Here is a 14,674-nt window from a genome sequence, read left to right as displayed (position 1 = left end):
ATAATGGTTGAACTAGTTTACAGTCCCAGCAACAGTGTAAAAGTGTTCCTATTTCTCCACATCCTCTCCAGCACCTGTTGTTTCCTGACTTTTTAATGATCGCAATTCTAACTGGCGTGAGATGGTATCTCATTGTGGTTTTGATTTACATTTCTCTGATGCCCAGTGATGATGAGCATTTTTTCATGTGTCTTTTGGCTGCATAAATGTCTTCTTTTGAGAAGTGTCTGTTTATATCCTTCGCCCACTTTTTGATAGGGTTGTTTGTTTTTTTCTTGTAAATTTGTTGGAGTTCATTGTAGATTCTGGATATTAGCCCTTTGTCAGATGAGTAGATTGCAAAATTTTTCTCCCATACTGTAGGTTGCCTGTTCCCTCTGATGATAGTTTCTTTTGCTGTGCAGAAGCTCTTTATTTTAATTAGATCCCATTTGTCAATTTTGGCTTTTGTTGCCATTGCTTTTGGTGTTTTAGACATGAAGTCCTTGCCCATGCCTATGTCCTGAACGGTATTGCCTAGGTTTTCTTCTAGGGTTTTTATGGTTTTAGGTCTAACATTTAAGTCTTTAACCAATCTTGAACTAATTTTTGTATAAGGCATAAGGAAGGGATCCAGTTTCAGCTTTCTACATATGGCTAGCCAGTTTTCCCAGCACCATTTATTAAATAGGGAATCATTTCCCCATTGCTTGTTTTTCTCAGGTTTGTCAAAGATCAGATGGTTGTAGATATGCGGCATTGTTTCTGAGGGCTCTGTTCTGTTCCATTGATCTATATCTCTGTTTTGGTACTAGTACCATGCTGTTTTGGTTACTGTAGCCTTGTAGTATAGTTTGAAGTCAGGTAGCGTGATGCGTCCAGCTTTGTTCTTTTGGCTTAGGATTGACTTGGCGATGTGGGCTCTTTTTTGGTTCCATATGAACTTTAAAGTAGTTTTTTCCAATTCTGTGAAGAAAGTCATTGGTAGCTTGATGGGGATGGCATTGAATCTATAAATTACCTTGGGCAGTATGGCCATTTTCACAATATTGATTCTTCCTACCCATGAGCATGGAATGTTCTTCCATTTCTTTGTATCCTCTTTTATTTCATTGAGCCATGGTTTGTAGTTCTCTTGAAGAGGTCCTTCACGTCCTTGTAAGTTGGATTCCTAGGTATTTTATTCTCTTTGAAGCAATTGTGAATGGGAGTTCACTCATGATTTGGCTCTCTGTTTGTCTGTTATTGGTGTATGGGAATGCTTGTGATTTTTGTACATTGATTTTGTATCCTGAGACTTTGCTGAAGTTGCCTATCAGCTTAAGGAGATTTTGGGCTGAGACAGTGGGGTTTTCTAGATATACAATCATGTCATCTGCAAACAGGGACAATTTGACTTCCTCTTTTCCTAATTGAATACCCTTTATTTCCTCCTCCTGCCTGATTGCCCTAGTCAGAACTTCCAACACTATATTGAATAGGAGTGGTGAGAGAGGGCATTCCTGTCTTGTGCCAGTTTTCAAAGGGAATGCTTCCAGTTTTTGCCCATTCAGTATGATATTGGCTGTGGGTTTGTCATAGATAGCTCTTATTATTTTGAGATACGTCCCATCAATACCTAATTTATTGAGAGTTTTTAGCATGAAGGGTTGTTGAATTTTGTCAAAGGCCTTTTCTGCATCTATTGAGATAATCGTGTGGTTTTTGTCATTGGTTCTGTTTATATGCTGAATTATGTTTATTGATTTGCATATGTTGAACCAGCCTTGCATCCCAGGGATGAAGCCCACTTGATCATGGTGGATAAGCTTTTTGATGTGCTGCTGGATTCAGTTTGCCAGTATTTTATTGAGTATTTTTGCATTGATGTTCATCAGGGATATTGGTCTAAAATTTTCTTTTTTTGTTGTGTCTCTGCCAGGCTTTGGAATCAGGATGATGCTGGCCTCATAAAATGAGTTAGGGAGGATTCCCTCTTTTTCTATTGATTGGAATAGTTTCAGAAAGAATGGTACCAGCTTCTCCTTATACCTCTGGTAGAATTTGGCTGTGAATCCATCTGGTCCTGGACTTTTTTTGGTTGGTAAGCTATTAATTATTGCCTCAATTTCAGAGCCTGTTATTGGTCTCTTCAGAGATTCAACTTCTTCCTGGTTTAGTCTTGGGAGAGTGTATGTGTTGAGGAATTTATCCATTTCTTCTAGATTTTCTAGTTTATTTGCATAGAGGTGTTCATAGTATTCTCTGATGGTAGTTTGTATTTCTGTGGGATAGGTGGTGATATCCCCTTTATCATTTTTTATTGCATCTATTTGATTCTTCTCTCTTTTCTTCTTTATTAGTCTTGCTAGCGGTCTATCAATTTTGTTGATCTTTTCAAAAAACCAGTTCCTAGATTCATTGATTTTTTGAAGGGTTTTTGTGCCTCTATTTCCCTCAGTTCTGCTCTGATCTTAGTTATTTCTTGCCTTCTGCTAGCTGTTGAATGTGTTTGCTCTTGCTTCTCTAGTTCTTTATTTTTTTATTTTTATTTTTTTGAGATGGAGTCCCGCTCTGTCACCAGGCTGGAGTGCAGTGGCACAATCCTGGCTCACTGCAACCTCTGCCTCCCGGGTTCAAGCGATTCTCCTGCCTCAGCCTCCCGAGTAGCTGGGATTACAGGCGTGTGCCACTACGCCCAGATAATTTTTGTACTTTTAATAGAGATGGGGTTTCATCATGTTGGCCAGGATGGTCTTGATCTCCTGACCTTGTGATCTGCCCGCCTCGGCCTCCCAAAGTGCTGGGATTACAGGCGTGAGCCACCGTGCCCGGCCTTCTCTAGTTCTTTTAATTGTGATGTTAGGGTGTCAATTTTAGATCTTTCCTGCTTTCTCTTGTGGGCATTTAGTGCTATAAATTTCCCTCTACACACTGCTTTGAATGTGTCCCAGAGATTCTGGTATGTTGTGTCTTTGTTCTCGTTGGTTTCAAAGAACATCTTTATTTCTGCCTTCATTTCATTATGTACCCAGTAGTCATTCAGGAGCAGGTTGTTCAGTTTCCATGTAGTTGAGCGGTTTTGAGTGAGTTTCTTAATCCTGAGTTCTAGTTTGGTTGCACTGTGGTCTGACATACAGTTTGTTATAATTTCCGTTCTTTTACATTTGCTGAGGAGTGCTTTACTTCCAACTATGTGGTCAATTTTGGAATAAGTGTGGTGTGGTGCTGAGAAGAATGTATATTCTGTTGATTTGGGGTGGAGAGTTCTGTACGTGTCTATTAGGTCCACTTGGTGCAGAGCTGAGTTCAAGTCCTGCATATCCTTGTTAACTTTCTGTCTCGTTGTTCTGTCTAATGTTGACAGTGGGGTGTTAAAGTCTCCCATTATTATTGTGTGGGAGTCTAAGTCTCTTTTTAGGTCTCTAAGGACTTGCTTTATGAATCTGGGTGCTCCTGTTTTGGGTGCATATATATTTAGGATAGTTAGCTCTTCTTGTTGAATTGATCCCTTTACCATTATGTAATGGCCTTCTTTGTCTCTTTTGATCTGTTGGTTTAAAGTCTGTTTTATCAGAGACTAGGATTGCAACCCCTGCTTTTTTTTTGTTTTCCTTTTGCTTGGTAGATCTTCCTCTATCCCTTTATTTTGAGCCTATATGTGTCTCTTCACATGAGATGGGTTTCGTGAATACAGCACACTGATGGGTCTTGACTCTTTATCCAATTTGCCAGTCTGTGTCTTTTAATTGGAGCATTTAGCCCATCTACATTTAAGGTTAATATTGTTATGTGTGAATTTAATCCTGTCATTATGATGTTAGCTGGTTATTTTGCTCGTTAGTTGATGCAGTTTCTTCCTAGCCTCGATGGTCTTTACAATTTGGCATGTTTTTGCAGTGGCTGGTACCGGTTGTTCCTTTCCATGTTTAGTGCTTCCTTTAGGAGCTCTTTTAGGGCAGGCCTGGTGGTGACAAAATCTCTCAGCATTTGCTTGTCTGTAAAATATTTTATTTCTCCTTCACTTATGAAGCTTAATTTGGCTGGATATGAAATTCTGGGTTGAAAATTCTTTTCTTTAAGAATGTTGAATATTGGCCCCCACTCTTTTCTGGCTTGTAGAGTTTCTGCCGGGAGATCAGCTGTTAGTCTCATGGGCTTCCCTTTGTGGGTAACCCAACCTTTCTCTCTGGCTGCCCTTAACATTTTTACCTTTGGTGAATCTGACAATTATGTGTCTTGGAGTTGCTCTTCTCAAGGAGTATCTTTGTGGCGTTCTCTGTAGTTCCTGAATTTGAATGTTGGCCTGCCTTGCTAGATTTGGGAAGTTCTCCTGGATAATATCCTGCAGAGTGTTTTCCAACTTGGTTCTATTCTCCCCATCACTTTCAGGTACACCAATCAGACGTAGATTTGGTCTTTTCACATAGTCCCATATTTCTTGGAGGCTTTGTTCATTTCTTTTTATTCTTTTGTCTCTAAACTTCCCTTCTCGCTTCATTTCATTCATTTGATCTTGCATCACTGATACCCTTTCTTCCAGTTGATCGGCTACTGAGGCTTGTACATTCATCCCATAGTTCTCATGCCTTGGTTTTCAGCTCCATCAGGTCCTTTAAGGCCTTCTCTGCATTGGTTATTCTAGTTAGCCATTCGTCTAATTTTTTTTCAAGGTTTTTAACTTCTTTGCCATGGTTTGAACTTCCTCCTTTAGCTCGGAGTAGTTTGATCGTCTGAAGCCTTCTTCTCTCAACTCGTCAAAGTCATTCTCCATTCAGCTTTGTTCCATTGCTGGCAAGGAGCTGCATTCCTTTGGAGGAGGAGAGGCACTCTGATTTTTAGAGTTTCCAGTTTTTCTGCTCTGTTTTTTCCCCATCTTTGTGGTTTTATCTACCTTTGGTCTTTGATGATGGTGACATACAGATGGGGTTTTGCTTTGGATGTCTTTTCTGTTTCTTAGTTTTCCTTCTAACAGTCAGCACCCTCAGCTGCAGGTCTGTTGGAGTTTGCTGGAGGTCCACTCCAGACCCTGTTTGCCTGGGTATCAGCAGTCAAGACTGCAGAACAGTGAGTATTGGTGAACAGCAAATGTTGCTGCCTGGTCGTTCCTCTGGAAGTTTTGTCTCAGAGGAGTACCCCGCCATGTGAGGTGTCAGTCTGCCTCTCCTGGGGGATGCCTCCCAGTTAGGCTACTCGGGGGTCAGGGACCCACTTGAGGAGGCAGTTTGTCCGTTCTCAGATCTCCACCTGCATGCTGGGAGAACCACTACTCTCTTCAAAGCTGTCAGACAGGGACATTTAAGTCTGCAGAGGATTCTGCTGCCTTTTGTTTGGCAATGCCCCGCCCCCAGAGTGGAGTCTACAGAGGCAGGCAGGCAGACAGGCCTCCTTGAGCTGCAGTGGGCTCCACCCAGGTCAAGCTTCTGGGCTGCTTTGTTTACCTACTCAAGCCTCAGCAATGGCGGGTGTCCCTCCCCCAGCCTCGCTGCCGCCTTGCAGTTTGATCTCAGACTGCTGTGCTAGCAGTGAGCGAGGATCCGTGGGCGTAGGACCCTCCAAGCCAGGCGACGGATATGATCTCCTGGTGTGCCCTTTGCTAAGACCGTTGGGAAAGCGCAGTATTAGGGTGGGAGTGACCCGATTTTCCAGGTGCCGTCTGTCACCCCTTTCTTTGACTAGGAAAGGGAATTCCCTGACCCCTTGTGCTTCCCAGGTGAGGCGATGCCTCACGCTGCTTCGGCTCATGCTCGGTGCACTGCACCCACTGTCCTGCACCCACTTTCCGACACTCCCCAGTGAGATGAACCCGGTACCTCAGTTGGAAATGCAGAAATCACCCGTCTTCTGCCTCGCTCACGCTGGGAGCTGTAGACTGGAGCTGTTCCTATTCGGCCATCTTGGCTCCACTCCAAGTATCTGAATTCTTGAAGAGAATTTGGGAGTGACTTGGAAATTTACACATGCCAATGATAACGACAGGTAGAGGGTGATATATCCATGTGGTGTTAGCATCAAAGGGAGAGAGAATTGTACATATCATAATGGCCTGAAACAGACAGTTAACAATAAGGAAAATGCCCAAGCTATTCCCCAGCAAAATGGCACATGGGGTATCAGAATATGAGTATCCTTCACTCAAAAGAATTTCAGTGAAAACAAGTAAATAGTTTTCTGAAGGTTGAAGATGTAGGGAGTTTTACATGTGATGACACAGGGGTTCCAGAGGTCTCAGTGGAAAGCACTGAAAAGGATTAGAGAGAGAGAGAGAGAGAAAGAGAGAGAGGGAGAGAGCACACTTACACTATAGCAATGCCTGAAGGTTGGTACCTTCAGAGTCAAAGATGGAAATAATTGGTCTTGAGATTGCAAAAAGCTCCAGGTATAACATACGCCTGGGGCCTGCACAGGACAGTGTATCAATTGATCAAGTGGTGTCAGAAATCTGAGGATGCCAGCAACCTGGGGTTGCTCTGCTTGTGGTCAAGGAATTGTCTGCAAAAGAGCCACTGACTTTCTCCAAGGCCAGTGCTGGGAGTAAGGAAGTATTATTGGTCTGCTTTAACCCAGAGAAAAATGCTCTTTGATTCCATATCTGTTCTTTTAAAAAAATTTGTTTTGAAGTAGCTTAATTTTTTTCTGATTATAAAAGAAATATGATTCATTGCAAAAATAAGGTAGTGCAGAAAAGAATAAAATAAAGATGGTTTATAATTCCCAGATGGAGATGACATAATCATTGCTAACATTTCCGTATCTGTCATTAATAGAATTCCCTGGCATTTATCAGTTAGGACTCTAGAACACTCCTTGTCAATCAATGTTTCCTCTCTCTCCTGCACCCACCCTCTCTCTCTCTCTCTCCATCTTGGGTGCTGCTGCCTTTCTAGCTTTATCTCTGTTCTCTCTAAATCCAGAGCTCTGTCATGTCTGCAGTGGATATCACTGCACATTGGGCTTATTTAATTATTCATTAAACATTGAACAGATGGTGCTATTGTGGCTGCAGAGTTGCTATGTCTGTGGCGATGGTGCTTGGGATGCTTCTTTTGATTCTCCTAGAAATCAGAGACCATGTTGCTAGGGCAAGTCAGGAAACCACTTAGATTTTCCTATTCACCTCTGTCTCAGAAGAGAAAATGCCACCTTAGGGGTAGGGCTAGCCCAGCCTCTGCAACAGACCCCGTGCTGCCAGTCACTCACTATTTACCATTGAGGTACTCACCTGCAAGAGCCAGTCTCTTGACTCAGGCACAACATGGCAGGCCAGAGTGGTGGAATGGGCCTCTGTCAAATAAACATTCATTGTCCCATCACATTGGGAAATCCTGGATAAGGGTTTCAGCTCCCTGAAAATAGCTCATATGTACCTCTGGTTTTCTCATTTTGCTTCCATTTCCAGAAAAGGGAAGTAAAACAGGCCTACTAATAACACTGCTTTCACCTTTTTGCACTTGATAAGCTCGACCTTTATTTTACCACATAAGTCAGAACTACTATATACCACAACCCTGCTAATTTGTTCTTTTCCTCCTTCCTCCCACCTATCTCCTGCCACTTCCCCAGAAGCATAAAGCTTTCAACATCCTGCTGTCCATTAGCATAAATAAACTAATGCTTTTAAAATAAAAATAGTTTTAATGCTATATTTGTTAAAGACTGCATTACCATAAGAAGATAAAAATATTCTTGAGTAACAGGTAGATCATATACTTTAGAGACAATAACACACTTTTATTGTGGTTCTCTGGAAAGTTGATTATTTTAGCCATAGATTAAAACCTTAGGTCAGCACAAGTTATATTTCCATTCATTGCAGAAATTGTTAAACCTTGCAGTTTCTCAGGGCATCTACCTTTGTGTTTTAATTTATTTTTCTGTTGCCAGTGTATTATAAGCATATCTATGAAACAAAAAAGATGAAGTGCCCTTTAAATTCAATTTTGTAGTATGAACCGGTGGATATGGTTATGGCTTTTCCCCTCATTTTTACGTATCTGTTGTTAATTTAAATTTTATGTAACATTTATACAATAGATAAAAAAATACTGGGCCAAGAAAAAACAGAAGTGGCAAGAAATGGAAATGAGAGATCTTCAGCATCTAGAAGAACTGAAGAAATTAATGGCCGAACAGTCACTAAAAGACAGAGAAAGGTAAAAGAAAATTTAAAATTGTGTGGTAATGGAGGTGGTGAATGGAGTCTTTTGTAAAGTGTTAGAATAAATAATATCAGAGGGAGCATTTTTCTATACTTAATGTATCCTTTCAATATTTATATTCACAAATGAATACAATGATATCTATAATGCATTTTAAATTTTCATAGTCATACATGAACCTCTGGTTTTTCATTTTGTTCCTTAGATAGCTTCCTAGTTAAAACCCTCACAGAGGATTTGATAGTATTTGATTACCCACTGTGTGCATAAAATGATACTGGCTGCTGCTGTAACTATCTCTTGACCCAGAAGGAGGAAGCCATTATTCAAATAAGAAGGAAGACCCATTTACTGTGACGGAGGCTGGGGAAGACAGTACACAATTATACAATGCTGTGTGGTGTTTATTATAACATACTTAGGGCATGCCCAATACATGAAAAAAATCTGGAATTTCCTAGAAGTATGTAATTTTAGATCTGGAAAGGACATTTGAGATCAAGTAGCTTAGTCTCCTCATTTTACATATGAGTACAATTAGAGATTTAAGTTATTTTTTCCAAAGTTACTGTATCAGTTAGGGTCAATTAGGAGACAAAAAACATATAGTAATTGGAACAGGGTAAGTTTAATAGAAAAAATGATAAACTCTAACAGGAAATCCTTTCTATATAAAGAGATAAATAGCATGCTAAAGAATACCCAAGGGCTGAAGGAGGGTTCCCTTGGAAGAAACACGTTTGGAACTGAGGAGCCCTCTCCATGGTTGGGATTCACACCTTACTGTGGAAGCTATGGTTATGACCCTCTGAATGGTGGAGAAGTTCTTGGGTGGGTTAAGATAGAGCTAGTTCAATAGTCACTAGGCAAACAGGGAATACCCAACTTGGATGCAGGCAGGCCAAAGCTGGAAGCCAATTATTGAGATGCTTGCAAGGCTTAATGGAAATCTGACCATGGAAGTACTTTTGAAATTTGATGGGACTGACCATGGGTGTGCCATTGGAACTCTGTGGACACAGCAACACTTGTGTCCCCTACATGTGCTGCTGGCAGCTGTATGGTAGGAACAAGAAGGCATAAACACGCAAACCAGGAAGGAAATCCCCTTCCTCTGCAGTGTCCTTCAAGCAGCCTTTTCTGACACTGCTTAATATTTTGCCAGTTGTAGGGATAGATAGAGGGTCCACCTCCATTTTCAGAGAGCAGACAATGAAGGGTGGATTTAGAGCTGTGAGACATTACACTGATAACTGGCATAGTTATCTAATTTAGCTAGCACCTTAGTGATTTTCACCAAAGATAAAGAAGAGAGAGCTCTCGTTTCATAACATAAATCATAGTAAATTTCCTCTAAATAGTGAGCTTCCCTGATACATTTACCTAAGTTAGTCACTGTAAAAAAATTTCCTGGAACTCTATACTTTCTGCTTAATTTCACTCTGAACCTAAAATCGCTATAATAAATAAAGCCTATTTTGAAAATTGCCCCTCAGACTCACATATAATTTTGGAAGGCATAACCATTTGATACAATGAGGTTCACTTGTATCTAGGAAGCTTCCTTTGTGACCCATGTGACTGTTATCTCAAACTCTAATCACTGAGGTTGTAGATTGAATCTGGAGTTTCAAATAGATGCTAAGCATTCCTAAGGATTTTCTGGACGAAATGCACATTATTTCCCAGGTAGCTCAGGATTTTAGAGTTTAGTATAATCTGTTACTGAGAGAACTGAGAATATAGCAAAGCCAGGGCTCGTGGTTAGAAGGTGAAGCCACCAATGAGAACCCAGATTAACAAACACAAACCAAGACCTAAGTGGATACAGGCCATGGGTCAGAAACAAGTAGATGGTTAAGAATTCCCAAACAGCTAAATACTAAAGGGCAAGGCAACAGCTGGTTGATCAGTCTAAAGCTATCCTACCAAAACAAAAGAGAGCCACAGAAATTAAAAGGAATGGGGAAAACAGAACAGATATGTAGTTCCAGCACTAGATACAGGCTTCCACTAAAATTACCCCTCATAGTCAGGGAGCTTCTTTGATTACAGAGTCATTTCAGTCTTTTGCTTCCTGTCTCAATAATTATCAAGATTAGCTGATTCAGAACTTCAGTTGAAAAAGAAGAAAAGGAAAATCAGATTAATCTGCATTACATAACAGAAAAAAAATAAGCATATTATAAGATACTAAAAAGAGTACTAAAGACTAGGAGCCAGGAGACCAAGGTTTTAGTCTTGACTCTTCTTTGAATTGTATATGACCTTGGGAAAGTCTGTCATTTCACCTCTACAGGCTCTGTTTTGTCCTCTGTAAAGTTGAACTGGATAACTTCTGAGGGCAGAGTTGATCAACTTTTAAGGGCCTATGATATGTTTGTTCAACTCTTATGTTAAAATGCTGTAGATTCAGATAATTATGAGTCCAGTGCTTATTTGCAAATGGAAAATCAGTGAAAAAGGCCTTTAAAATATCAGGATATTTAAGACATATAATTCTCAGAAAAATTTTTATAATATTATAGATGTATATTCCTCGTTTTGTGACTTAGGGAGATAGAATTCAACATACAAAATTGCTGATAGTTTTTGCTTTTGATAGTAACCAGAAGTTGTCTTCTTTCATAACTGCATAGCACTAAGAAATTCGGTTGATTGGTTAAAACATTTTTCTGTACTACTGAAATACAATTCATAAACCTTATGTTTGATATTTTAACTACGGACACTTTTTTTCCATATCAGAATAAGGTGGCTTGAAGCAGTTTCCAGAACTGTGTTTAGAACACACACACATATCCTTGAGGGTTTGAAAACTTCCGTCATTTACTTCCCTTTTCTATTTTTAAATTCTAAGATTATATTTCTTAAAAACAATATTCGACTGGGTGCAGTGGCTCATGCCTGTAATCCCAGCACTTTGGGAGGCCAAGGCAGGTGGATCACAAGGTCAGGAGATCGAGACCATCCTGGCTAACATGGTGAAACCCCGTCTCTACTAAAAAAGTACAAAAAATTAGCCGGGCGAGGTGGCGGGCGCCTGTAGACCCAGCTACTTGGGAGGCTGAGGCAGGAGAATGGCGTGAACCCAGGAGGCGGAGCTTGCAGTGAGCCGAGATTGTACTACCGCACTCCAGCCTGGGCAACAGAGCGAGACGCCATCTCAAAAAAATGAAATGTATGTATATATATATACAAAATTTTATATATTTATATATACCTACATAAATAAAATGATAGGTTGAACCACATAAAATTCCATTTTTGTAGGTCAAAATGGTTGAGTACTGGCAATTTCGTGTGGTTCAACATTAAAAAAAGACATAGAAATTGTTTTATTTATTAATCACATTTACCTTCTCAATCTATTAGAATATGTCTTTTGCCCTCTTCATTTTATCGAAATTGTTTTTGCCCAAGTTTCCACTAACCTCCTAATACCCTGCTTTTATTTCTCAACATGCCATTGAGATTAAGAGGGAAGGCTCTAGAATCGGTTGACATTAGAATCCTGGCTCTATCCCTTATACCTGTGTGACCTTTAGATGAGTTATTTAACTTCCCTGTGCTTCAGTTTCCTCATCTGTACCTTGAGGATATAAACAGTATCTACTTCTTAAGATTGTTGCAAGGATCAAATGATACATTGAATGTAACACATTCACTGCCTGGAACAGAGTTAAGTATTCATTAAATATAAGCGATTCCTATCAATTGACTTTTACATCATGAAATACTAATGTATTCTTTCTCAAAATATTAAAGCAAGAAGGCCACACTTCAAGCCAGAAAGAGAGCCCTCACCAGAACCTAACCATGCTGGCACATTGATCTTGGGCTTCTAGCCTCCAGAATAGTGAGAAAATAAATTTCTGTTGTTCAAGTCACCCAGTCTATGATATTTTGTCATGATGGCCCAAGCTAACTAATACAATGGTATTATATTATTAAATGTATTGTGCTTTTTTAGCCAGGCATGGTGGCACGCATCTGTAATCCCAGCTACTCAGGAGGCTGAGGCAGGAGAATTGCTTGAACCCAGGAGGCGGAGGTTGCAGTGAGCCGAGATCATGCCACTGCACTCCAGCCTGGGCGACAGAGCAAGATTCCGTCTCAAAAAAAAAAAAAAAAAAAAAAAAAAGTATTGTGCTTTTTGTTGCTGTTCTTAAAGATTTTATACAGTACGTATATATAGGTACATTTTAAATGAATATTTTAAAAAATATTTTAAATAAAACATGTAAAAATGAGGACATTATTATAAAAATTAAAGTTAAAGCAAAAGTGCCCTTAACCACTACCCTCATGTAATCTCTTCTCTAAAAGCCATTGCTTTTATCATTTTTAAATGCATATACATACATGCTATCTATTTTATATGTACCTATATAAAATCAAGTTTAAGAACAGCAACAAAAATCACAACACATGTAACAATATAATACCACTGTATTAGTTAGCTTGGGCTATCATGACAAAATATCATAGACTGGGTGACTTGAACAACAGAAATTTATTTTCTCACTATTCTGGAGGCTAGAAGCCCAAGATCAATGTGCCAGCATGGTCAGGTTCTGGTGAGGGGTCTCTTCCTGGCTTGCAGAGTGGGGCCTTCTTGCTGTGACTTCACATGGTGAAGAGAGTCAGCAAGTACTTGAGTGTCTTTTCTTACAAGGGCGTGACTCCCACCGTGAGGGCTACGTATCCAAATACCATCACATTGCGGGTTAGGCTCTCAACATATGAATTTTGAGCAGACACATTCAGTCTATAGCAACCACTTGTGTAAAAAAAGCATTTATGTATGTACAAATCGACTATTTACTACTAACTTCTATTTATAGGTTGCTGCTGGCATATAAGTCCTTTGTGCTAGTTAGAAAAAGGTGCAGCACACCAACGTGGCACATGTATACATATGTAACAAACCTGCACATTGTGCATATGTACCCTAGAACTTAAAAGTATAATTTTTTAAAAAAAAAAGGTGCCTCCCTCTGTTGGCATGTGCATGTTGCTCCTACTACAAGTGGGCAAATTAGGAAAAGACTCCCTTCTGAACCATGGCATACAGCTTGACAAGCAGAGGCAAAGCTGGATGTCATACTTCATTTGTATCTCTGGGTCATGGGTCATTTTTGTAGAGCACAAACTTCAAAATGATACATGGTATCTCTGCAAATAAACCTACCTAATTCTTTTAAAATAGTATATATTATTCATATTTCTTCTAAAATTTAGTTCTGTAGCCATCTGGAACTTATTTTAATGAGTGATATGAGCTAAATTGTTCTAAATTGATAGCCAACTATCTCAACACCAATTATTTAATGATTCATCTTTACCCACTGATTTAAAATGCCACCTTTGTTATATGTTACATTTCTAATTATACTTTTATATCCATATGGACTCTTGATTAGATTAAAAACTGATCTATGTTTATAGTTCTACATTGATAGCGTCCTGTTCTAATTATTCTGTTTTGCTATCTAGTAGAACAAGTGTTCACTCATTGTTCTTTTCAAAAATATCTTAGCTATTCTTATGTCAAATTTCACTTAGAAATGCTGTTGATTTTTTTTGTATTGAAATTTTATTAAGGAGAACTGACACGTATACCAAATTTAATCTCCAGCCTGGGGACATGCTTCCAAATAGCTCTACAGCTCTAGACTTTTGCTAGATCCTTTAGAAAAGTTCATCTTTTTTTTTTTCTGGGGAGGACAGAAATTATTTTTGAAATAGGTAGAAATTGGTGACCAAGAAGCCAATTATAAGTTTCCTTCAGTAAGCTCTGTGAGAAAAAGTATCTGAACTAAGGAAGTGACAGCGGGAAGCAGAAGTGCTACAAAAGCTGACAGATGTGTGTGCAGTATTTACATGAGTTAGAGTTGATGACTCATGTCATCAGGGTTGGAGGCTAAAGGAAGACAAAGAATGAAACATGACCCTGAATATTATTGTGCTTTTTCTGGCCTCTTGGGTTGAAAGCTTTAGTTATTTTGTTTTCAATGTATTTTATTTCCTAATCAATTCACTCGGCTATAGTTTTTATTTTCCTGTTTATTTTTGGCCATATTCTACAAAGTTTGAAATATTGTGTTTTTATTACCTAATTTCTAGTAGTTTTCATTTCATTTTTTATGTCACAACAATAAATTGGTGGATATTGGGGTGCTTGCCACAGGTAAGTTTCAGTTTCATTGATTGTCTTGTGATGTGCTTCAAATTGGTGAGCAAACTGGATAGCGAAATGTATAAAAGTTAAAATACTAATCAAAATATGAGTATTAAGTGAAAGATACCTTTAGTTTTCTTGGGTAACAAATGACAGTCTTCAAAATAGACATAAGAATGTATCTTTGTCTTTTTTTTTTTTTTTTTTTTTACCACAATGTTTATTCTTTGTGTTCTTTAGTTTCTGTAACTCTATGCTCCAAGTTCCTTTCTAGCCATCCCAAAACGTTGCCACTTAGCCCTCATGGTAATTTTTACCCAAAGTCTTCTCCCCCTCCCCCTACCCCACCACTGCTGAAAGCTAAACTGTCTCT

General features: G+C 39.2%; 1 protein-coding gene and 1 long non-coding RNA gene across 8 annotated transcripts in view; one reads left to right on the top strand and one right to left on the bottom strand.

The window, feature by feature from the left end:
- The window catches only part of CCDC148 (coiled-coil domain containing 148), a 463,587-nt gene that overhangs the window by 236,173 nt on the left and 212,740 nt on the right, over nt 1-14,674 (top strand). For all 7 annotated transcript variants that reach the window (XM_055108604.2, XM_008958127.6, XM_003832701.7 and 4 more), the window contains one exon: nt 7,993-8,111. In XM_055108604.2, coding sequence (XP_054964579.1) covers nt 7,993-8,111 — 119 coding nt within the window. The remainder of the gene's footprint in view (nt 1-7,992; nt 8,112-14,674) is intronic.
- The window catches only part of LOC130541282 (uncharacterized), a 71,089-nt gene that overhangs the window by 7,789 nt on the left and 48,626 nt on the right, over nt 1-14,674 (bottom strand). The gene's annotated exons all lie outside the window — the stretch shown is intronic.

Source organism: Pan paniscus, chromosome 13 (genome assembly GCF_029289425.2).
Source record: "Pan paniscus chromosome 13, NHGRI_mPanPan1-v2.0_pri, whole genome shotgun sequence".
NCBI classification, from domain to species: Eukaryota; Metazoa; Chordata; class Mammalia; order Primates; family Hominidae; genus Pan; species Pan paniscus.
The sequence above is the reverse complement of the archived record's forward strand: the minus strand, read 5'-3'. Positions and strand labels throughout refer to the sequence as shown.